This window comes from Mycteria americana, chromosome 18 (assembly GCF_035582795.1).
Source record: "Mycteria americana isolate JAX WOST 10 ecotype Jacksonville Zoo and Gardens chromosome 18, USCA_MyAme_1.0, whole genome shotgun sequence".
Lineage (NCBI taxonomy): Eukaryota > Metazoa > Chordata > Aves > Ciconiiformes > Ciconiidae > Mycteria > Mycteria americana.
Window position 1 is genome coordinate 2,333,012 of NC_134382.1, and position 23,192 is coordinate 2,356,203.

Consider the following 23,192-nt stretch of genomic DNA (forward strand, 5'->3'; position numbering starts at 1 on the left):
AACCAGGACTGAGCTGCTTCCCCTCCCCTCCCCTCTGCACTATCACAGAAATCCCAGAGCACTGTGGGCTGGGGGGCTTGCATCCTGGACCCTTCTAGGAAGAGGGAATCAGGGATCAGGAGTGACAGGAGCCACAGGGTGGATTTGGGAAGAATGAGAGGGCTGGAGGGGGAGGATGGATGAACAACCGCAGGGGCTGCGGCACAGAGCAGTCTTTACCTGCACAATCTGGGCCATGGTGGCTTGGGAGAAGACCACCTTGGGATGCTCAGCGCTGTAGTGCCCCTCCAGCTCGCCCTGGGAGGGGAAGAGCTCCCCACAGAGCTCGCACGTGAAGGTGCTCTCCGTCTGCTTGAAGTGCTCTGTGGTGACATGGTTCTGCAGGGCCCCTGGGAAGCGGAAGGATGCCGAGCAGTACAAGCAGCGAAATGGCTGGGAGCCTGGGGGAAGAAGCACTGCCTTGAGCCTGGGCTGTGACAGCCAGGGCCAGACCAAGGGCACAAGGAGCTACAAATGGCCAGGATGCGCAGGGCTGAAACCCACCAGGGACTCGGAGCACAGCATGTGCCATTGTTCCTTCTCCTGGCTACACCACTGTCTATCAAACAGTTCATGGCTATTCAGATCTGTTTCAGCTCTAGCTCCCTGCAGCACCAGCATCCGGAAAACAGCGTGATGTATCTGATTGTAGCTGCAGCTGTCCCTTCTCGCAAACATCTCTTCTCCCTGTTCCCTTGCACCATCCAGCATTGCTCCGTGTTGGCCTGGCTTACACGTTCTGATTCAGCTATTGCAAACCCATTATCCACCCCAGGGGCTCTCTCCTCTCAGAGCTATGTCTAGGTCTTCTCCTTCCTCACTCTCCAGGCTGCTGTTGGCTGTCCCCTCCAACATCTCCTGATCCATCTCCTCTCCTGCTATCCCATGCACAGCCCTGTAGACCCACCTTTTGTAGCAGTCTGGTATGCCAGCTGACTGCCCTCACAGCCTTGCTTCAGGTTGCACACTTGCAGAAGGGCCCTTGATGTGGTCTCCCCAAGTCCAGATCCCTCTCTGATCTTTCTGGTGCTAAACTCCCTTTTTCTCCAGTCTCCCACTAGCTCTATCCTCCACAGACCCCAATGCTCGGGGTTCAGTTCCTCATTTCTCTGTGCTGATGTTTCCTCACTTGCACTTAGCTCTCTTCTCTGCTGTAACAAGTAAATCCAGATCCCTCCTTGACTCCAGTGGCTCCAGAAGCTTAACAAACATGTCTCAGCCTCACCAAAACCAGTGCTTTTCCAGTTCATCCATATTTTCTGTTTCCTCACACTCTGCCTTAGTAAGGACTATGTCCATCTTCACTCTCCCACTTTCAGCTTAGACATCACTCACTGATAGGAGCAGTCATTGCTCACAAGGTAACATGAGCAACAGCAAAGGTAACAGACCTGAGTGCCTGCACTTCACATGGACCTGCAGGAGAGCCAGTGTGGGGAAGAGCTCCTTGCACGTCTCGCACTCGTGGAACTTCACATCTGCAAACAAGGTCAAGAACAGGAAAGCATGCACCCAAGGTCTTCTATAAGAGACCTTCTGAACCAGAGCTCTGTTAATGTTTCAGCAACACCACACATGCATACAGACATGAGGAGCATCTTTGGAGATAAGGCAGGAAAAGGAGAGGCCAAGAGCAAGTAAGCTGCAAGACGCTGAGGTGAGACTTGCCAGAAGAGACTGCTACAGGACACAAAGAATCTACTGTGATTTGCAGGTAGATGGGATGCACAACCTTGTCTTATCAGAATTATTACTACATGTCTCCCAGCAGTCACCACGTGTTTTTGTTCACTAATGAATGGGCCGTTACCTGTGTGCTCTGCCTTGACGTGCTTTCGGTGAGCAGCAGTGCTGGAGAAGGTTTTGTCACAGGAGCTGCACTGCAGGGAGGAGAACTTGGAGGAGCGGTGATTCTGAGCTGCAAAGACATCAGGGTGGTGGGTCCGGTTGTGATACCATAACCCTGACAACTGCTGCAATGATAAGGATCAAATCACAGTTACAATATAAAGCTGTTCCAGGGACATCATGACAGCAAGAAACGGCGTAGAAAGCAACAGGAACAGTGAGGTTGTGCTCAGCAGGTACAAGACCTGCTCATCCTCCCACAGGACAACAGCTAACACCTCACTTCTGTTTCTCCATTGTCCCTGAAGAGCTGAACACTGCTTAATCCCTCATCCCCATCTCACTCGCTGCAGGTCTCCTGTTGGTGTGAATTTTTGTTCCCTTGTAGGAATGTGCTCCCCCCCACACTCCTACTGAGGCATGCCATTTGCAACACAAGTATTTTTATTCCTACACTTCCTGGTAGCTAGAAACTTGGGTGAAAGAGATTCCTGAGGGTCCAGACAGGCAGGTATGTAGCCCTTTGCAGTCATGGCCCAACTCTCTCCATGGACCTGCCTTTTCCCTACAGACTCTGTCTCCTCTCTACAATTTTGCCTTCTGCTGACCACAAACTGCTGCGCTCAGTGCGCATGGACAGGAAAGACAACCTGGTGCAGGAGCAGGCAACGGCAACCTCCAGCACATGAGACCAAATCCTTGCTGCACCAGCTCACCTGGTAAGCTTTGTCACAGATCTCACAGCTAAAAGGCTTTCCTCCGACGTGGGTCACCATGTGGCGCTCCAGGAGTGACGGGGCGCTGAAGACTTTGGAGCAGGTAGGGCAGGGGTGGTACTCCCGGGAGTGGGCTTCGTGGACATGCTTGCGGTGCTCCTGCAGGGTGGCAAAGCTCATTCGGCACTTCTTGCAGTCATAGGGATCTTCGATGTCTGCCGCCCAGAAACGCAACAAGAACCACAGGGGACAAAGAAATCAAGGAAAAAAGAAATAATTAAGAGGAGAATTCACAGAGGAAGGAAAGAAAAGGGAAATAAAAGCTTGTTATTTCCCAGATGAAAACTAGCACTGGAATTTTAGCTTTGTATACAGATGTTGCTGCTCCTGCTCATTTACAGCTTCCCGTGGTAGGTTCCCAGCAGCTTGTGTTTTGCTGGAAGCCAGCCCTGCCATTTTCTTTGGGATAACCCCACCCACAGCATCAAATCACTGAAGAGTCTTGCTTTTCTTGGGAGGAAAAAAACCCCACCATGAGACACCCAGCAAGCTTGCAGGCACCAGTAACACCTGCAGAAGCCTCTGCTGGCACAGATGGGTCTACCATGACCCTGCAGAAGCCATGTCTTGTAGGCTGGACTGGCCAAGCTGGGAAGGCAGCTGGCCGCACTCACTGTGGAAGGTCCGGAGGTGGATGGAGAGCCCATTGGCCTGGCGAAAGCCTTTCCCACACTCCCGGCAGACGTATGGCTTGTCCCCCGTGTGAGTCCGGATGTGGCGCGACAGCTCGATGGACTGGGCAAAGACGGCATCACAGTACTGGCAGGCGTACATCTTCCCTGCAGTGACAGCCAGGGTGAGAGCCTGCACCTAATGGGACAGGAGCTCTGTCTGGACTATGTCTCATTTCAAAGGGAGAGGGAAGAGACTGTAAAGTGCACAGGCTTTCCTGAGGTAGCCAGAGCATCTCAGCACATGGTCAAAAAGGTCCTAGAGGTGCTGGAGAAAACCACACCTGCACAGGGAGTATTAAATTACTACAGACCTCAAGTATCCGGAGGTACTACATACATCTGGAGGTACATCAGCATGGTGTGTCTCATGTTCAAAATTAATTGCCCAACTGCATCACACTCGTGCAACAGTGGGAAATACACCCGAGCATATTTATTATAAACACGGTGATGCATCTTCTGTGCCCATGAGCTGGAAGAGGCATGCCTAAGCCCCAGTAGTGCATGGGACTGGATCCAGGGGCAGAAGCACTGGCATGAAAAACTGTGTGAAATTCAGCCAGAGTGAGGGACAGGATAAAGCAGGTTAACCAGAGGGAGGAGGACACATCACAGGAGTCTAGACATGAGGGGACAGAGAGGAGCTACTCAGGAGAAAAACAAGGAAGGTGGAAGAAGAGGAAGATTCCCTTAAAGGAGAGCAAACTGCTAACTGGGTGGCTAATCTGAGGACCTGGAGAAGGGGATGGGGGAAACGCAGAGTGGGGAACTGCAGGCAAAACCATGTGGGTGAAGGAGATCTGGGAGCAACCTGCTGCCCAGGGCTCCCCCAAAGGATGGGGAAGCAGCCAGGAGGCAGATGGAGGAACAGGGCACAAAGGGGTGGATGGAGCAAGCTAAGCCCACAGCCGGGCTCCCATGGGGAAGGCTCACCCTCAGCGTGCTTCTTCTTGGTGTGGTAGGCAAGGGCCGAGGCCTGCATGAAGGTCATCAGGCAATGCTTGCACATGAAGGGCCGGTCCCCTGTATGCAGCCGCAGGTGGTTCTTCAGCGTGGAGTTGGCTGCAAACTTGGCCCCACACTCCTCACAGGAGAAGGGCTTCTCATCAAAGTGCTCCGTCAGCTTGTGGTACTGCATCCCTGGGGAGGGAGGCAGGACACCGGGGTGGCACTGGTGGGACCCAGTGCCAGCCCTGCCCAACCCTGCTGCAGAGGCACCACTCCACCCAGCCCAGAGGTCCACCAGCCTGCCTGCGACACTGGGGTCCACCAGGATATCATGAGCTGCCACAGGAAAGGCAAAGAGACTCAACTCCTCTTACTCTTCCTGCTAAACCAGCCACAGAACTGGAACAGCTTGATTATTTTTGGAAGCTTTTAAATTTGCCAGTAGCCCCACTTTTCCTTGATGAGCCATGTGGAAAACCAATTAGGGAAGAACTAATCAGAAAGCGGTTGTGCTCAGTGGGGCAGGAGAAATGAGCTGAGCCGCGTTTCTCTCACACAACGCTTACAGAGCTGCAGGGAGGAGGAGGAGGAGAAGATTTCAGACTATTCCTTTATTATACTGTCCAGACTTCTGTCCAAACACCCCTGCTCCCACCAACTCTACCTGAGGCATGAGCAAACTCTCGGCCACAGATGTCACACGCCACGGGGAGCCTCTTCTTCTTCTTCTTGGCTGTCCCCACCACCCCGTGGACCTCCAGCTGATGCTTCTCAAGCTCCTTCTTTGTCGATTTGACCTCACTGCACTCCTTACACTGGATTTGCTTTCCTCTGGCCACTCGACAACGTTTCACGTGCACCTTCAGGCGGCAGTAGAAGTGGAAGGTCTTGTCGCAGGCTTTGCAGACAAAACTCTTCTTGGAAGAAGCTTTTTCTTCAGGTTTCTTTGGTTTCTTGGCACTAGCACCTCCTGCTTTGTCCTCATCTTTGTCCAGAGCTTCAACTTGGGATTCACTGTTCACCATCCACTTCCTGATCCCAGGTTTCTCCCCACTTCCCTCAGTCAAGAGACCTGTGGAAATAGCAATTCCTGTTTCAGTGGTGACCAGCAGGACTGGGCACCAACCCCTTGGTCTCCCATCCCCTGAATGCTCCTACACAGACAGTTGTCCTTGCACAGCAAGAACAAACACACATCAGACACGTTGTCCCATCATAACAGTGGCACATGGCTCTGCCCAAAAGCGGCCGTGGCCATGCATGGTACAACGCATGAAAGAGTGGTCCTTGAGTTTCTCCACTCACATATACCATGGGCTGGATTAGATGGCAAGAGCCAGGGGCAGATTTTCCAAAGAACTTACTCCTCAAACAGGAACAACTCTTGCTTCCACGCATCTGCCTCCTGCTCAGACATGTGAAGTTACGGCCGTGCTTAAATGTTTGAAGACCTGAGCCTCAGGTATGATACTAAGTCTTCCATTGAGAGTGGATATCCAGCCATTAATTACAAGAAATCTCAGGAACATTTCCCAAACACAAACTCTTTGAAAGGGAACAGATAATCTTGCTACGACCCTTTTAAGTCTTCTGGTTAGGGCCCCGAGGTATTTTAAATCGCTCATTACATTCACTTCTTACAAAGTCTAATGCTTTTCTGAGTCCCTGTAACACCATCATCTCAAAAAGCACAAGCTGGAAAATTCACCTAGGATCTCAATCTACAGAAAAGACCCACAGGGAATACATGTATGGAAGAAATCAAAATACAAACAGATATATTTGGCTTCTTTGCTATAATGAGAACCATGCAACTGTGTGGCCATGGAAACCAGTGCAGACTTCTCCTTTTGCCAATCCACAGGAAATTCAGCCTGTGCTTGCAAAACTTCATTTCTGCCTTCCTCACTATGGGAAGAGCTCAGCAAAGTGTCCTCCCTGCACAGTGCTACTGGATTCCCAACCAACTAGAAACCAGATGACATATTACAACAGACTTGGAAATCTTAAGATGTCAAGTGGTGACCCACTGACCTGTGAACACATCAAGGGAGAAAAACAGACTGGAAGACTGGTTTCCTGTTTGTCCTGCTCTGTCAAGATAGCAATACACACCTTTCACCTCTAAGGTCTCTTCCCACATCCCTATAACCAACACTCTCAGTTTTTCTCACCCAAGTAAAAAAGTATATTCAAACCTCCCAGAAATGTTGAACATCAAAAAGAGTCATCTTGCTGGACAGGATGAATGTGGACAAAGATATAAGCACTAAGTAAACCAGGACTAGAAGTCTCTAGAAGAAGTGCCATGGCAGCAGGGGTGTAACCCAAGTCAGATGAAGTGAAGAGAAGTTTTGCCACAGACCCCAGTGCACCAAGAGCTGGCTCATGGTCCTCCTGCTCTTATGCCTGTGAAAGTGTTGTTCAGGATTACAAACCTTTAGCCTAGACAACAGCACAAGACCATAATGGTATAAAGGCAGGGGGAGCTCTCAACTTTAGTCCACCTTCACGGGGAAATGCATAAAGGGGCTCCAGGAACAGCTATCCATCTTCAGGGGGATGCTACTACTCCCAGAGAACAGATCATGTGAAATCAATGGCTAAGTACCTGCACCCTGTAGTCCCGTGCCAGTGTAATATATACATCCCAGATGGCAGGAGGAACCTTGCCTGATGGTGGAATACACCCTCAAAAGGCTTTCAAAGTCTGGCTAGCATTAGACAGGAGAATGGGAGACATGCTAAACTGCATGATGCAAAGCTGATGTGACAGTAAGGTCAGGTGTCAGGTTGCTGAACTTGCAGGTTTCTTTAACGGCATCAAGTACCATGGGCTGGCTGCTGCCTGAACAGAAGAGGGGACACGTGGCACTGCTATGTCATGGCAGCAGCTCCTTTCCACTTGGCAGCCAGGATGTCTCCCAGAACTCCTCCTATGGGTGAAGACAACATTTCGTACCTTGTTAGAGCAGCATCAAGCAACAGACATTACCCAGTCAGCTTCCATCCCTGGAGACGCAGGAAGCTTGGAGGTGAACCCAAGTGCTCTCGTGAGAAATAAGACCAGACTGAAGAAATGATTTCACATCAAGTTTGAGGGGCAGGAACTTAGCATGCCTTGGCCATGGCCTTGGCTGAGCCTCCTGGGAGGAGACAGAGCCCGAGGGTAAACATACACCAGAAAGGTCCCAGACATGAATTCCTGACTGCAGGGTCCTCCAGGACTCTGGACTCCACATCACTTTAGATTCTCTGGTACCAAACACATTCAGCACTGGAAGAAAAACCCTGCTGTTAATTATGGCGTATTTCATACTGAGTTCTCTTTCTCTTTTGTAAGAGGTCTGCTGAGTCTGTAATCCTGGTGGCTGCTCTACCCTCCCTGCAATTCATGATAGATATTAGACTCCAGAAGCAGAAGATCTCTTGGTGTGTGGCCATCCTGTCTTCCACTTCTTCAGCTTAAGCTGAAGAAAATTCCACCTACCCCTTTGCATCTTGAAGGTCATTCTGATGGTTACTGACACATATGGTAGCTTCTAACACAGAATCTTTATAGGGGAGAATGGCATTTTGCTTGCAGACCTTGCAGTTTAACAATTCCAGGGGCTGACTCAGGCCTAAGTTAGATACTAACTGTCTTTTTTAAACACAAGACTATGCAGAGGAAAAGCTTTTTTGCTGGAGTTCTTGACACATTTCTGAGATCTGAAAGTGAGGCATATCTTGACAAACATGATCTCCCAAGAAGTGACTGTACGGAGACCTGGAAAGCAGCTGGCTAGAGAGGAGGTTATGGAGTTGGCTGGAAGAGCCAAACCTCATCCCTGCAAGCACCAGCTGCCAACAGTGAAAGTGTTCCAACTACAGAAGGGACCCAAGGAGAAGCCAACAGATTTCATACTGTACCTCCACCAAAGGAACCAATCCACTACTTTGATGATGCTGAGTGTGGTTGGGGATGGATGCAGTTTCCTCCACAAGGATGCCTGGTGCTTTCCAAGTGCTTCAGCTCACCCAAATTAAGTACCAGAATTTTTTTCCTTTTTTTTTTTTTTTTGCAGTAGAGATGTGAAAACTGTTGCTTTCAAGTGGAAATGCAAACTGTACGCATCTCCATGCGGCACATATGTTCTTCAGAAATGTAAGCTCTCCTCTATTTCAAGTGGAAGCTCACATCCCTCAAACACGAGGCCCGCAGTTATCATTCATATCTCATGCCAAGAGCCACATGGCTATTGATCTATAAAGCCACCTGCAACATTTAGGGCTGGTAAGCAGTGATATCAGAACTGAGGAGACTGCCTAGAAATTAAGATATGGAAGTTCAGTGTAAAGATCTGTAGGATGCCAAAAAGGGACTAGTAACTGGCAACCCTCCTCTGGACAACTCATACAGAATACATGTTTTTGCCAAGTAAATAACATTTTTCCAGGGCTCTTGTTTTTGATGTTGCTTCTTGCTTGATTTCATCTCAACCTTGGCTTGAAGCCCTGCAAAGACACTTAGTAACAGAAGTCTGCTCTGTTTGATATTGGTGCCAGAGAAGCAGGCATCTGCCAGAGCAATCTAGCTGACTCCCCAAGTCCCTCACTGGTAAGCACTCCAAGGTGTCCAGGAGCTAAGGTGGGCTGCACGTTCACAGGCACACACAACTCTTCTTAGCTTACCTCCTCTAGAATCACCAGGGCATCAGCCCTGGCACATCCCATGGTCAGACAGGGTCAAGGGGAGTCGGGCAGGTGCCTGCAGCATCAGCAGGAGACAGAGAAGGAATAGCAGATAAGAAGGAACCACCTTGTCTCTGGAAATCTTCATCAGAGCCATCACCAGGTGAAAAAGCCAACTGGATTGTTGGCAGCTCTTGGTGGAGTTAGAAGAAAGGAGCTAGATCTGAACTGGGCATGAATACTGGATCTACAGTGTAGGACATCTCTCAGGGAGACTACTAAGGCCACTGAGTCAAGAAAGGGGAGCAGAGCATGTGCTATCACCCGCCAAGTCCTACAGCTAGAGCAGTAATCCAGATCCTCAGTTTCTTCTAGATGTGCACTGCTCCCGGTCACCCAGTCCCATCTACCACCCCAGCAACGTTTCCTCATTGCTCAAGAACGCAGGCAAGCTAACGAACCTAGGGTGCAGACAGTGACCTAGGGGCAGGTCGCTCTCTGCCCCTTCCCCGCACACAGGGAACATTGGCTTCGTCTGTCACTGTCAAACACAAAACGATGGTGAATGTCAAAGCCAGGAGGCTTGTGTTCATTTGTAAAGACCAATCATGGCTCTGACCCAAATTTTTAAACAAAGCAATTAAACCTTCTACCCCTAAAAAAAAAGACGAGACATTAATAACAAGCTCCTTACTCTAACTACCTAGCAATCTGCTAGTATTTCCACACTGCGCCGTAAGCTAAGCAGCTCTGGCACTACGAGTAAATAGGGATGGATTGAGCTGAACCAGTGCCTGTGCTTGGATAGAAATCACACGGTGTACATCCCAGTGGACTCTGCAGCCCAAAGAATCTGGATGTGCTGGGAAACACGATGCCATAAAAACGTATGTGAGCAAACAGAATAAGCAAGTCATATTTGCATCCTTTTCAAGAGAATGCAAACCTGCAGTTAGCTTCCTGGCCCTCTGTTATCTTTTTCCTTAAAGCACCAAATTCTGTTAAGCATTCTTCCTTCAAATGACGGATGCAGAGATACAATTCGGCTCAGCTGGAAAGCATCCCACAGCTCAGGGCAGGGTCTCACACATGGTTATTGCTATGCATTTGTTTCTGGAGTTCACCAAATTGCTATCTGCATATGTTTTGTTCATACTTTTGCCAAACTAGTACAGTATGTAGCATTCCCCTACTGCTGTGGGGCTCTCCCAGGGGATCATTTGCTCTGTAAAGCGTATACACAGCAAGACCAAATTAAGGCACTATAAGAAAATTAACTCAGAAAATAGTCTGGGACTACAAAATGCACCATCATGGTCATCTTTGTGGAAGACAAGTGTGCTCCAATGTGACCTTCTCGCAATCAGCCTGTGAAGCATCCACACATACACAGATGAAGTCAAGGGATTGTAATACAAGTTCAAATTTAAGACAGATCCAACAGTACAGGTAAAGCCAAAGAAACCCCATAGGTTAAGGAAAAAAATTCTGAAAAATAACCCAATATAGACACAAATTACATAACTAAGTTCCTTAAATGCCTCCAGAGCAAGGGCTGGGGTGGAGAAACGCAAACGCAGTTAAGGAATACCAGTATGGGGTCAGTTATGATCTCTACAACCCTCATAACATACAAAACTTTAATCTGGTGCATTTTACCAGCAGGAGAAATGCACACTCCAGCACCAGGATCCAGGGGTCACCCCTGTGAATCCTCCTGCAAGTACAACCCTGATATCTGGCTGGGGGTAGTTCTGTGAAATGACCTCAGGCCACCAGAACACTGAGGTCCACTACCAAATTGCCCAAGACTCCCATAACTGTGTGTGAAAGATCACAGAAGGATGAAAGCCTGTGCTTTTCTTACCCACATGCCCCAGCTCCTGCATCACTGGCTGCAGGTCTGGGAAGGTCTCATGGACATTGCACAGCAGCTGACAGATCTTGATGGCCAGGACAGACTTCTCCTGGGCTGTGCTCAGAGCTGCTTTCAAGGAGGCCTCTGAACTTTCCTTCTGAGCAGAAATACTCAGTAGCTGGAGAAGTAAGAAGAAAACATCACATGACAGAGATTTTGGGCTGTGAAAGGTCAGGATGGTCTGGGAGTGAGGGCACATCCTCTTTGTTTCATCTCTACTGCTGGGAACCTGCTTTGAGAAACCAGAAAAGAAATCGCTTTCCATACAGGTCTTTGCCTGTCCACTGATGTATGTGCATGAGCTGAGAGAATTTCAGGATTAAAAAAAAGTTACAACAAATTAAATTCTCAGACTTTCTGTTTTGGTATTAGCTCACTTAAAATTACCTTTCCATGGAAAGAGCGGTTCCTCAATGCCTTACAGCATTACAAGCTTACCTAACTCATAAACCTGTGTTTCATCCACAACTCTCTCTGGGCTTTTCTCTCCCTTCCAAATCCAAACCTGCTTCAGGCAGCCACCGCAAGGAGAACTAAGGGGAGGATCTGTGCATGCCCATATGTACTTCACCCTTCCAGATCTCCAACAGCAGCTAACCAGAGCAGGAATGAGCAGCCACAGACCGCTTGGTGGAAAAGACCAGCTCGTTACTAACTAATAGCCCATTTTCCTTGTCAAAGGGAAAACAGGCAAGGCTCTCTAGGATGCTACACAATCATAGCACTCTCAGTGCATTTTCTAGGAGCGTTTCATTCTCATATGTCCTGGAACAGCCAACTCAAATGGAAACCCACTCCCTAGCAGCTCTGCTTTCTCTAGGACTTCAGCACCCTTGCAGAGCTGAAACAGTTTTGCTGTGTTTGAATATCCTCATTTTCACCAACTGAGAATCTCACTGGTAATTTCTTTTACCCATAAACTCCTGCAGAATTTATATAAAACACCCAACACACTCTCACTTCAGCAGACGGGCACCTCCAACTTTGGATGGCTTCCCCAACCTAAGTAACGTCCCTTGATTTCAGTGCACACTAGGGCTCGTCCACCCTTTGAGCCCCGAACCACAGTGGCTCTGAGAGCATCCCCTCGTACCTCTTTTACTGCTTCTGTGAGTCCTGCCTCCCCTGGTGCCAAGCCCTCCACGTCCGCTGTCTGCTGGATGGCCTCTGAGATCAGCTTGCTGTGCCGCAGGATGATCTCAATGGCTGTGCTCTCACTGGTGGCCACTGAAGATGAAAATAAAAAGTAAAGGTATTTAAAAACACAAAACCCAAGGAGAACCTGAAGACTTTAGCTTTGCTTAGCTTTGTCCAGCCCAATCCTGAAGCTGAGCTGTTAACAGCAGGAGTGACTTCTTTAGGGCGTAGGAAACAGTGAACAACTACAGGCAAGCTCTGGTTATACTAATTGCAGCACTGACATCCAGCATAAAACCCTAGCAGACCTCCCTTCTCACCGCTTGTCCAACTTTGGGTGAGATTAGGTTTTCCAAAGCACATTGCTGAAAGAGACACTGAACCTCAAAAGGCAGGCATCATCCTCTCAAGAGTCAGGATTTCTTCTCTCCCCCAGTTATAGACATCGTGTTCTGACTTTTGCAGAGAAACAGGTATTTCTAGGCACAATTTGCCTCATCGGAGGACAGCCACGTAAAAAGCAGCCAGATGCACCATGCACCAGTAGTGCTGGTTTCTCTGGGCTGAGCATGGAGGAGGTGGAGGCAGCTACACCACAGGCATCTGACTGCAGGCAGGTGAACCCCAGCTTTGTGCCCACAGGGCCAGCACACACAGTCGGGCTCTGCACAGCCTACCTCTCCTGCCCCCCAAGACCACCAACCTGAGTACTCCTCACACTTGCATGAGATTTTGGCAATGACTTTGGGGTAAAAGAACAGCTTAGGTTTTAAAGTAGGAAAACTCAAAGCCAGAGGCTGACTCTCTGGGGAGGACAGCATGGTGACTTCTCACAGACCTCTGAGGAAACCCGTGCTTTCAGTCTGATGGGCCTCCAGCTGGTTATTAGCACAGGATGGTGGCCAGCTCTCAAAAGGTTTGCTCATTACAAAATGTGAAGGGACAGACCCACAAGCAACGCAGCCGTGCTTGCAGACAAAAGTGTTTTTCCAACCAGTCGACCGTTTCACCAAGGACATGGGTGTTGAGACCCACTGAAAGAAAAGAGGTTCCTGGCCAGGGAGGGGGTGAGGAGTTAGAAAGCAGATCCTGCCAGCAGCAGGAGAAGCTCAGGGAGAGTGTAGGGGGACACCAAGGCCGTTACCTGCTCGGAAGAAAATCTCTGCGCCAGGTTGCTTCCGGATCTCCTCCGTGAGCAGGTTCAGCAGTGCAGGTTCCCGCACAGCCAGCAGCAGCTGCCAAATGGCAGAGACCGACAGAGACCGCTCCTCCAGCGCCGCCGACACGAGGGAGGCAAAACCACCAGCCTCACGCTTCACAACCTGCTCCATCGCCTTGGAAAGACCCACAGCGAGGCACTAACAAGGGACCCCATCCATCTGCCCCACATCACGGTTAGCCACGACAATGGTACACCCCAGGCACAGCCTTCCCTTGCTCCCGCCCTGCTGAAGACCTGGCTCACAATGCAACTCAAGTGGTGACCACTTGGAAGGCTAAGCTCTTCACCTGAACACATCGGCCATTTCCTCAACTCGCTCCAAAGCTGTGCATCTCTCCTCTGTGCCCAAATCAGCCACTCTTACTTGCCAACCTTCAGCTTCATATGTTATCTGCTTCACTCCTGCTATGGGATTTTAAGGAATCGCTAAACTGAGTCCTGCTGGAGGACTGCCCCAAACCAAGTCATGACAAGTAGTAAATCAAGTCCTCAGGACTTCGTAGGGATCCCAGATGGGGATTAAAGCTCAGTATCTGCTTGCACATGTGCAGCAGACTGCTTACCTCTCTCTCAGCAGGAGCCAGGCTTTGTGCAGCAGAGATGCCCTGCAGCAGCGTCTGAGTGTCTGTGAGGAGCTCCACTAATTTTTCTCGGTATTGTCTCAACAGGTTGGCTCCATAATCCTCTGGGCTCCATTTGGCTGAATGCAAGTGAATGAAAACAAGAACAGCTCAGCTTGCAGCATCTTCCCAAAGGGCTTCAGAGCTAGGGGAGACGGAAAAAGTCAAGGCAGCCAATTCTCCCTGGGTTACTAATGCTCAGGACACTAGGATTCACCTTCAAGCAGAGGATTACCACGACAAATCAAAACTTCTCCAAATCAAAGACAACACAGAATGTCCTCTGCCCATACATGCCTACAGAAACAGATCTCTGGCACCCAAATGCCTTCCGAGTCTCAGTCCTAGTCTGAGCCCAGAAGAAGAAAGTCTCAGTTTTCAGCCATGTTCAGCAGGTAAACATGTGGCCTTGTCTATGAAGACAACACCTCAAGATGTTCATCAGCCTCTTCTGATGCCCTGGAATCAAGGAGATCCCATTACTGACTCTTAATTGTAGTTTCATTGAAAGAGGTCTGTAAGTGAGAGTCTTTGATCCACTCCACCGAGAAGGAGCTCTGCAACACGCTCTGGCTCAGCAGTGTATGACTATCAAACATACTAACATTTTACAAACACCCAGATGGTCCAAGGTAATCAAGAACTTAGTGGGCTGAGCTGTCCTCGGTGAAAATGTTAAGGGAACACAAACCAGACTTGCAAAGTGGCAGTAACACCCTCTTCTCTCGCTTACACCAAAAAAATGCAACTTTAACCTCATTCCTTCCTCCTCCCATATCTAATTCCAAGCTGGCTCTGCTGAGGTTTGCCCTGATGAATCTGAGAAACGATGACTCTAGAGTAACACCACAACCCTTTAAAGACACCCCAGTATCAGGACACAATGGACTAATTCAAGAAAGACGAACAGCGTTTATTCAGGATAATGAAGAGACTTGGGCAAAATATACTGTGTACCAAAAGCAATATATGATTGTACTTGTCGCCAGATTAGTTGATAAATAAAACTGGAAATTGCCAAATAGATGAATCTGAAAAGGAGTTTTTTCACTGTTGGAGTTACTAAATTGGAGAAGGTGCATAGTTATACTTTTGTAGGAGAAACCAAAACAAAACTGTAGTTCATCCAAGACATCTGCCCATGGTTTTTTTTTGTGTGCTTAGGTCCTTTAATCATTTTGGTTCAGTACCAAACAGAACAATCTATTATTCGCACAACACTACTCGGGAGAAAAGCAACTAAATACACACAGCTCGGTGAAAAGAAAATACAGTCTCTGGGACCCAGAAGACATACAGTGCCGGGTAAGAAGAAAAAGCTCTCCAGGATGATGAAGGAGGCAATGGCAGGCTGTGGGAATAATCAATGCAAGATTTTTGAGCTAATATGAAAAACTCCCTGGACAAAGACTTCTTGGAGGCACGAGTCTACTCCCCGGCAAACCTCATTAAGCACCTGCCCTCTGTAGGGTTTAGGTATGAGTTGGATGTGCCCACATGGATCAGGGGATGCTTTACAAATAAAAATATTTTCCCCCTTCTCCCACTGGAATGTTTCTGATTTTATTACACAAATTGGAGTTGTTATGAATGCCCTCTCAGTTCCACTGCCGTACCAAGGTGAGCTCCATAACCAGAGTGTGCCCTGCACCACTGTACAAGACGTCCTCCTTTCTGTTAGCACGACAGCACAGGACATCAAAGGCTCCCGCCAGTGGCTCAAATCATTCCCTCCCTCCTCATTTCCACAATAAGAAATATTTGTGCTTCTGTTTGTTCAAGCTGCAATTTGAGGAGATTCAGCTCTATGTAATTAAGGAATGCTCCTCCTTGGAATGGGTATTACCATTAGATAATTAACCATGTTGGGAGTCTGGTGTTTCAAGAAAGCAATCATGCTTAACAAATGACAAAGCAAACTGCCTGTCGGGAATGTTTGCTACAGAGGAAGTTATCAGCATTATGAGCACAGTTTTGCTTTCTATTAAACACTCATTTACATTTCACTGCATGTTAATTTAGTTTTTAATTTTTAAGTGACTTCAGAGCTGGTGAAATTGCCTCTCTATCTGAACTGCCCAGGGGTGTGCCTAAACCCACCCAAACTTGGAAGGCTGTCCCACCAGTTGAAAGATGAGGGCTCACGAGTCCCTGAACCACGATAGGCAGGCAATAAATAATAAAACCTCACCAAAACAAAAGGAAGGAGGGGACTAGCTGTTCAAGATAAGGATGTCTAATGGGGACACTAAGTGCGAGACTCCCATCAGCACACTCTGCTCCACACAGGAGACCACAAGTCCATGACCACGATGTGCAGAAACGCTACCTGGATTTAGCAGAGGAGCACAGTCCAACTAAATTTTCCTACAATCCCTCAATCACAAGGAATTCACAAAGACAGCAGCCAGGTGAGACATTGCCTGTATTTAATATCAAGACATCTACGACTTTGGGGAATTTTTAGGTATTTGCTTTCAAAGCCAGCAAGTACCATGAGTTAAGTCACCTATAGACCAGAGTTGTTAAAGATGTCTTCACCTATGAAGTGTTTATTATGTGAAAATTGTTCTATTTATTATAGAGACACATGCTGCTGCTTTTAAGTGACTCAAAACCAAAAAGTAATTTGACACTGGAGGCAACAGTTCTCCTGTTTTCCAGATATGACATCCTAGTTTCTACCCTATCAGTGTCAAACTCAAGGAAGGAGCCCAACAGGCTTCTGCTCAACACTGCTCATTTCATTGCAAAGCAGGAGCCTTCTTGCTGGCACAGTCCTCCTACCCCAGCACTTCCAGACCATTTTTGTTTGCATAAAATGGCTATCCCATTCCCTTACAAGAAAGTAAGATTATAAGAGCATGCTGAAGACCAGACAAGCATCCAAACTTCCTGGCAATTCCCTGAATTGAGCCCCCAGGCTCTGAAGTTTAGTGTACCCATACCTTTGCCATCAGAGACATTTGCTGTTGTCATCAAGTTGTCTAGCAGAAGGTGGAGACCAGGGAATGATGCTTTCACAGCCCCCAGAAGTTTGACCAAACTTTCTGCTTTCAGGGTTTTCTCTTCATCCACCTTCCTGAGCAGATTGTCCATGGCTTCCCCCTGAGAGCCACCTTCACAGCAATCCAAAACTACCTGTGACAAAGAAAACAGCCAAGAACCTGTTTGTGAGAGTTTCCTACAAACTCCTGGATCTGAATAGAGATCAGAGAAACAGGAACAGTATCACAGTACACAGTACTGCAATAAATCCATATCTACTTCTTCCACTAACTTGATTAACTGGGAGGTGTTATGGTGTGCTACTTACAGGAACATCTAGACAGGTCCCAGGTATATCTAACGCGTCACCTTGAAAACTACCCTGGTGCATTCTTCCACCAAGTCTAGCTCTTGGAAGTGGCTGACAAGCAAAAAACATTTTTTCAAAGGAAACAAAAAAAGACTTAAAGACAGGGTTCAAAACAGTATTTCATCTAATATTTTTAGCAAGTACTTTTTAAATTGGCAGTCTCTTTTCCCTTGTCTCCCCAGTTTTTCTGCTTGTCTTTGAAAGACAGGGATGGAGAGAAAAAAACAGAAAAAGACTCATTATTTAAATAAGCATCCTATTAATTGAATTATTATTTCTATGATGAGGCCACATGAGACATCTCTTACGTGAGATACAATCACTGTAGCTTGGAAAAGCTCTAGTATGCCAGTATAATACCTACAAGACTCCTACAAGGGAAAGCCAGTTGACAAATACAGGTTGACCTGCTCTCTGCAAACTCTGTGTTCCTAAGCATTTGAAATGTAGGACTGGCAGAAACTCTATAGGTCACCAGCCCAGTTCTCTGCTGTCATAAGCACTACACTACACAGTCTCATTAATAAAATTATTAAGATCTGTCCTGAAACTAGTTACATTTTTGCTCCCTTTCCCCTGGTTGGAAAGCTCTTCCACAGTCTCATTCCCCTGTTGATTCTTCTAATTTTCAGCTTAAATTTATTCATGGCCAGTGTATACCCATTTGTTCATGTGCCAACATTATCTTTTAGCTTAAAAAGCTCTTCTAAACTCTCTGAGGTGTTTACCCTACCCTTCCTCTCCAATTTCTTTATAAGAGCACGATCATATTCCCTCTGAGTCTTCATTTCGCTTGTCTAAATAAGGCAGCTCCTCTCAGAAAACAGCTTCTCCACTCCCCTGATCTTACGACTGTCTCTGCTTCAATACGAATTCATCTTTTTTGAACAAGACTGGAACTGCACACAGAAATTTCAGATGAGGTCTTAATTCTTAGTTCTTGTTACTGCATCTAAATGCACACCCTTCACTTTATATCACCAGGTCATTCAATTCTCACTGCTTATTTTTCTGGCCTCCTCTGGCAGATCCCCCTCCGTGTGGACAAAAGATCCTGGTTTTACTCATCAGCAAGTTTTACTAAGCATGCTTTAATATTTTTGTGTTAATAACATTAGTGTTAATATTAAGTAAGTGCCAAGAATCCCACTGGTAACCTTGCTCCAACCTGTCAGTCCTGCCTTCAGCACAATCTGTGGTTATCTCCCAATAAAATACATCCATTTTTAATATCACCGCTTCCTCTAGTTTAACAATTTCCTCACATGAAATTCAAATGCTTTGCTCAAGTCTAGATCAAGGCAGAAAACCCCATTTTTATCTCATCAAATAAAGATTCCATGTCAGGCAGAAACAATTTACTTGAACACCCTTTGCTGCATTTTATCCCATTTTTTTGCTTACATGCAGTGCTTCAGCTACATGCATCCTCCAGCCTGTCCCAACACATATTCCTGTGCACCCACAGAGCTGGCTGCCTGGATCACTGCTTCCCTCTCCCACATGTCTGTCCTGGTCATCAGTTGTAGGGACCACTCTCAACTTGGAAAATACAGTAATAAACCTTGCTGTCGCTCTTATAGCCACATGTGTCAGCTCCTCCTGTCTGCTGGGGGATGCCCTTTGAGTTGTGGTTTCACTTCAGCTGCAGGAAATTTCTGTTTCCATGTCTCTCCTGGATTTGTCCCTAGGCTCAGTCGTGAGTTTGAGGGTCATCTCTTCTCATTATTCTTTTTCTTTACTTGATCAGACAAACGTTTGTTGCTTGTCTCAATACAGGCTGTGATGGCCAGCAGCCTGACGTACCACAAGACTCTCTTCATACCTCTAAAGTACATTTCTTTGCCTGTCAGACATTTCAGCCACTCCTTGCAGGTCCTAATACTCTTCCTCAAGTTATTCTTTCACTCAGGTCTGTAACCTCTCATACCAATTCTCCTCTCTTGTTCAGGATGCAAACTTCAGACAGTTCTCCTGCCTTTAACATAAAAGAATCTAATCCAACAGCTCCTCCTGCACTCTTACGAGCAGCTGATCTCACTAATTAGTTTCTCTCATTTCTAAAAATCTGTCCTTTTAGAGCCAAAACTCTGTTAGTGAACCTGTTGACATATCCTCCCATCTAATTCACACTGAGCTGACTCTGGATCGCGTAGCCTGAAGTCCTCTTTTAAGAGAATTCAAAAAGCGGTACAAGAGCAGCATCCCTTTGGGGAGCTCATGCTGTAACCTACCACTGCTCCCAGGCAAGTGTCAACAGGTGCAGAAGTGATGTCCCTGGCAGTGGGAGATGCAGCACTGACATTTTGAGACTCATTTTGGCAACACCAGCTGAGACAGGACTTCTCCGTCCCCCAGCACATCCAGTTAAGATCACTCCTGCAACAGCCAGTAAGCTTGCTTGTGTTGTCACCGATACCTGTCCTAGCTCTGAAGCAGTTTGGTTTGAGCATCAAGCTGTGTAGCCACTGGAGCCAAAGGGGAGAGAAAGCACATAGCTCAAAATACCCAAGTCCCCTCTAGAAGAGAGCCTAGACAGAAGGAAAGGATGGATGTTTCTACCAGCTACTATGATGCTCCGGGTTCAGGGTTGTACTGTGGAGTGGTCACTCTGAACTCTGCAACAACCTAAGCCATGGGACACCATGCATGAGAGGTTACTTGCTCTTCCTTTGTGTCCAAATTTATCTCTTTTAAGTGATAATTTGCATCCAAGCCATCCCCAAAATCCTCCACCCTATCTCCCCGCATTACAAAAACACTGTTAAGCCTCAAAAAATAGAAGTGCTAGGTAAAAAGTTCCCCAGAAAAACAGGGATTTACTAAAGGGCTTCGCAATACCTCAGGTAGTGGTTTTAAAGCAAAGAAAATCAGACTTGCTCCATGCATAGATTGAAGCAGGCAGAGAAAGAACCCTAGTTGGCTGTTACACTTAAAACTTGCGCTTGTCTTGCTGAATAAATGTGTAGCTAATGAGGCAGTGACTGTGAGAAGAAAAAGGAAAGCCTCATCTTTATGAACCCTTGGAGAACTAGGTCCTACCTCTGCCAGCCCAGAGGTCTCGTGCAATGCTGGATGAATCAGGTAAGATGAAACCTTCAGAGGTGGCTGCTAATTCCACGCTCATTTTCCCAGTACTGCACCTGAGACACCAGAGATCTCAACTGCACATATGCCACAGGCCCACCGTTTTAATCAATTTAACTTCTGAAATAATTAAGCACTTTTCCACTTGCCTGGAGGGAAAAAAAAATAAACAAATAAACCAACTCTGTCAAAAAAGGGAGCCCCCCAAGGTCAGTCTACACTTGGCAATTTCTGCCTTATTTTCCTGTGCCACAGCAGGGAAGAGCAGTGCACCCAGCCTCACCAGAGTGGTCCCCAAATACTCTTATTTGCTGGGAACCGGTGGGCTAAAACAAGAGCACGAAGGGATCCCATAGAGAGGAGAAGGATTTTGTATTTGGAGCAGGGTTTGGAGGCTCTGCAGCAAACGGAGCATAGTGACTGAAGAGGATAAAAAGAAATACTGAATAGCACTACCCTGTCACCAAACAAGGCAGGAGTCCCATAGTATATGGTGATGCAATTAAAGGCTGGATCCTGTGCCCAAGGGGCAGAATTATGATGGCAGAATGGTTTTGGTTTGTGGTTGGTTGGTTTGGTTTTTTTCAATGGGAAGAGAGATAAAAAATAGCTGCATTATAACTATCTAATTTCATGAAGACAAAAAGAAGAGTGCAGGGAAAACGTGCAGCCTTTAAAAGAAAGGCCACACTGCAACATGAAGAGGCATATATGAAAAATCCTAATCTCCCCACTGCTGATGCAGCTTCCATGGCTAGGAGCTTAGCTCCGGGCACCCCCGCTTGGGACTCTGCTGACAGCCGCAATATCCCCAGTAGACGCTGAGTCCTTTGCTGCATTCACGCCTCGCTCTCTCCTCTCACATCCCCATTCCAGGCTCAGCCATGCTGCTTTTGGAGGGGAAAATTCATCAGCTGCCAGTCACACCCTAGCCCACAAGGACAAGGCGGATGCCTCTGTTGGCAGCACCTTCTCTGGCCCTCCTGCACCGAGCTGCGCCCATACTCAGGAATGCTCCACACTGGACACCTGGTCAGGGACCACGTGCAAGTGAGCAAGACATTACGGAGGGACTTAAAGATGGGCAGAGGTTCTCAGCCCACTTGTCGTGGCTCTGGTCAGGCTCACTCAGACAGAAAGCAGACATCATTCATGCCACTGAGCACAACAGTGCTTTCCACTCGCTATAATCCTGCGTCAGGGGAACTAACTGATGTGACAAACTAGGACAGGAGGTCTGCAAGCTGCGTACTGAACACAGCATGCTAGGGCACCCTGCAAGGTTCAGCTGCACAGGCAGAGTATAGCCAGCTCCCCCCAAAACCCAAAGAAAAGCAGGTTATACACAATATTTTGTACTTTATGGCTTCTGCAAATCAGCATACATAATGCAGTTGCTTACAGGAAAGCAAGGGTCCTCCCCACCAATTGCTGCATTCAACACATCAAAAAAAAAAAAAAAAAAAAAAAAACCACCAAAACCCAAAAAAAACAGTGTATGTGCTACTCTTGCAGGCAACTGTGTGATAAGAGTTAAAGAGAAGAGTTAAAGAGTCAGCTTCAGCTGGGAAAAGTCAGCTGAAAGGTAAGCCGATGTCCACGTACACAAGGACATAACTGGCAAGCAGGCAGCACAGAGGTATTAGTGGTTCTACTGAAACCAAACTCCGCTACAGAGCCTTCTCCGGGCTCACAAAAAGGCATTTTCAGGGCCTATGAGGAATACCAGGCACCTCCTCTGCCCCAGGCTCTGCTTGCAGGGGCGGTCTGACATGGCACCAGGCAGTGTTCATCCTGGTCTTGAGGATGCCTTCGCAGCTCAGCTTTCACTATTCCCACAGTCCAGCACAGAAGGACCTGAGACAACGTATATGTGCGGTCCGTGCTGTGCAAAAGGGAGGTGAAATTGCCAGGTGAGGCTAGCACATCACTTGGCAAACCATGCGGTGCCTTGCAGACACACACACACACACACCCTCACCCACAGAGTTTTCCTTATTTCAGATTTTTTTTACCCGCTTCTCCGAGGCGGTCAGGAATCCCTCTTCTGCTGCCTCCAGGAACTCTACAATGGGGCTCAGCTGTGTCACGCTCTGGATCAGCTCCTCCCTGCATCCCAGCAAGCGAGCGGTCAGTGTCTCTCCCTCATCTGTGCTCTCTGGGGGAAAAGGATTCAGAAACACAAGAGAAGAAACAAGTCAGTCTGAAGGAATTGACAGGCTCCTGAAGCGAGTGAGACTCTGTGAAAGATCTAAGTGAATAGCAAAGCTCATCCCAAGCACAAGCAGCAGAGGAAAACCACTTTACTATTCTCTTTAAACTCTATGAAAGGAAAATGTCTCATTTATCTAACAGAGCACAAAGCCATAAAGCAAGCTGGAGGTTAACACCAGGTTTGCAAGGCCACTGCTTTGTGTCAGACTCAAGTAAGAAAGGAACTTTCAATCCTGAGCCTCAGCTGTGCTCTGACCCACGCTAGCTGTGCAGCCATCGATCCAGCCCTCCAGGCAGCGATGGGGAGAGCCCTGCGCTGCCCGCACCCCAGGGCACTCCAGGATCTTGGCCAGCACGCAATAAATCTCCTGGATCCAAGTCAGGATACAGGGTTTCTGGAGACCTGCTTTGCCTGTAAGGTTCCCTGCTTACTTTGCCAGAGGCTGCACCCACTTCTGTACCTGTCTGCTGCAGAGCTTCTCCGCTGCCCCCTTCCCTCTCCAGCAAAGCCGTTCTCAGCTTGGGATTCACATCTTGAAACAGCTTCAGTAAAGACACGAGGGTCTGAGCATCTAGGGTCTGAGCACCCAGGGTCTGAGCAGCCTTCACTTTGCTCAGCAGCTTCTTGAACACTGACTGTTCCCCTGCCTCTGCCAGACAGGCAACCAGAACCTACA

At 47.7% G+C, this 23,192-nt stretch overlaps 1 protein-coding gene across 2 annotated transcripts in view; it reads right to left on the reverse strand.

Moving 5' to 3' along the window:
- The window catches only part of ZBTB40 (zinc finger and BTB domain containing 40), a 132,822-nt gene that overhangs the window by 94,835 nt on the left and 14,795 nt on the right, over positions 1-23,192 (reverse strand). The window contains exons 3-16 of one of the 2 annotated variants that reach the window (XM_075520548.1): positions 22,977-23,187; positions 22,317-22,459; positions 16,805-16,997; positions 13,800-13,936; positions 13,159-13,348; positions 11,971-12,104; positions 10,827-10,995; positions 4,950-5,357; positions 4,271-4,477; positions 3,278-3,442; positions 2,604-2,818; positions 1,850-2,012; positions 1,431-1,517; positions 220-440 (exon numbers count right to left, since the gene is read on the reverse strand). In XM_075520548.1, the coding sequence (XP_075376663.1) occupies positions 220-440; positions 1,431-1,517; positions 1,850-2,012; positions 2,604-2,818; positions 3,278-3,442; positions 4,271-4,477; positions 4,950-5,357; positions 10,827-10,995; positions 11,971-12,104; positions 13,159-13,348; positions 13,800-13,936; positions 16,805-16,997; positions 22,317-22,459; positions 22,977-23,187 (2,643 nt within the window). The remainder of the gene's footprint in view (positions 1-219; positions 441-1,430; positions 1,518-1,849; positions 2,013-2,603; positions 2,819-3,277; positions 3,443-4,270; positions 4,478-4,949; positions 5,358-10,826; positions 10,996-11,970; positions 12,105-13,158; positions 13,349-13,799; positions 13,937-16,804; positions 16,998-22,316; positions 22,460-22,976; positions 23,188-23,192) is intronic. The other variant, XM_075520547.1, reaches the window with a different exon arrangement.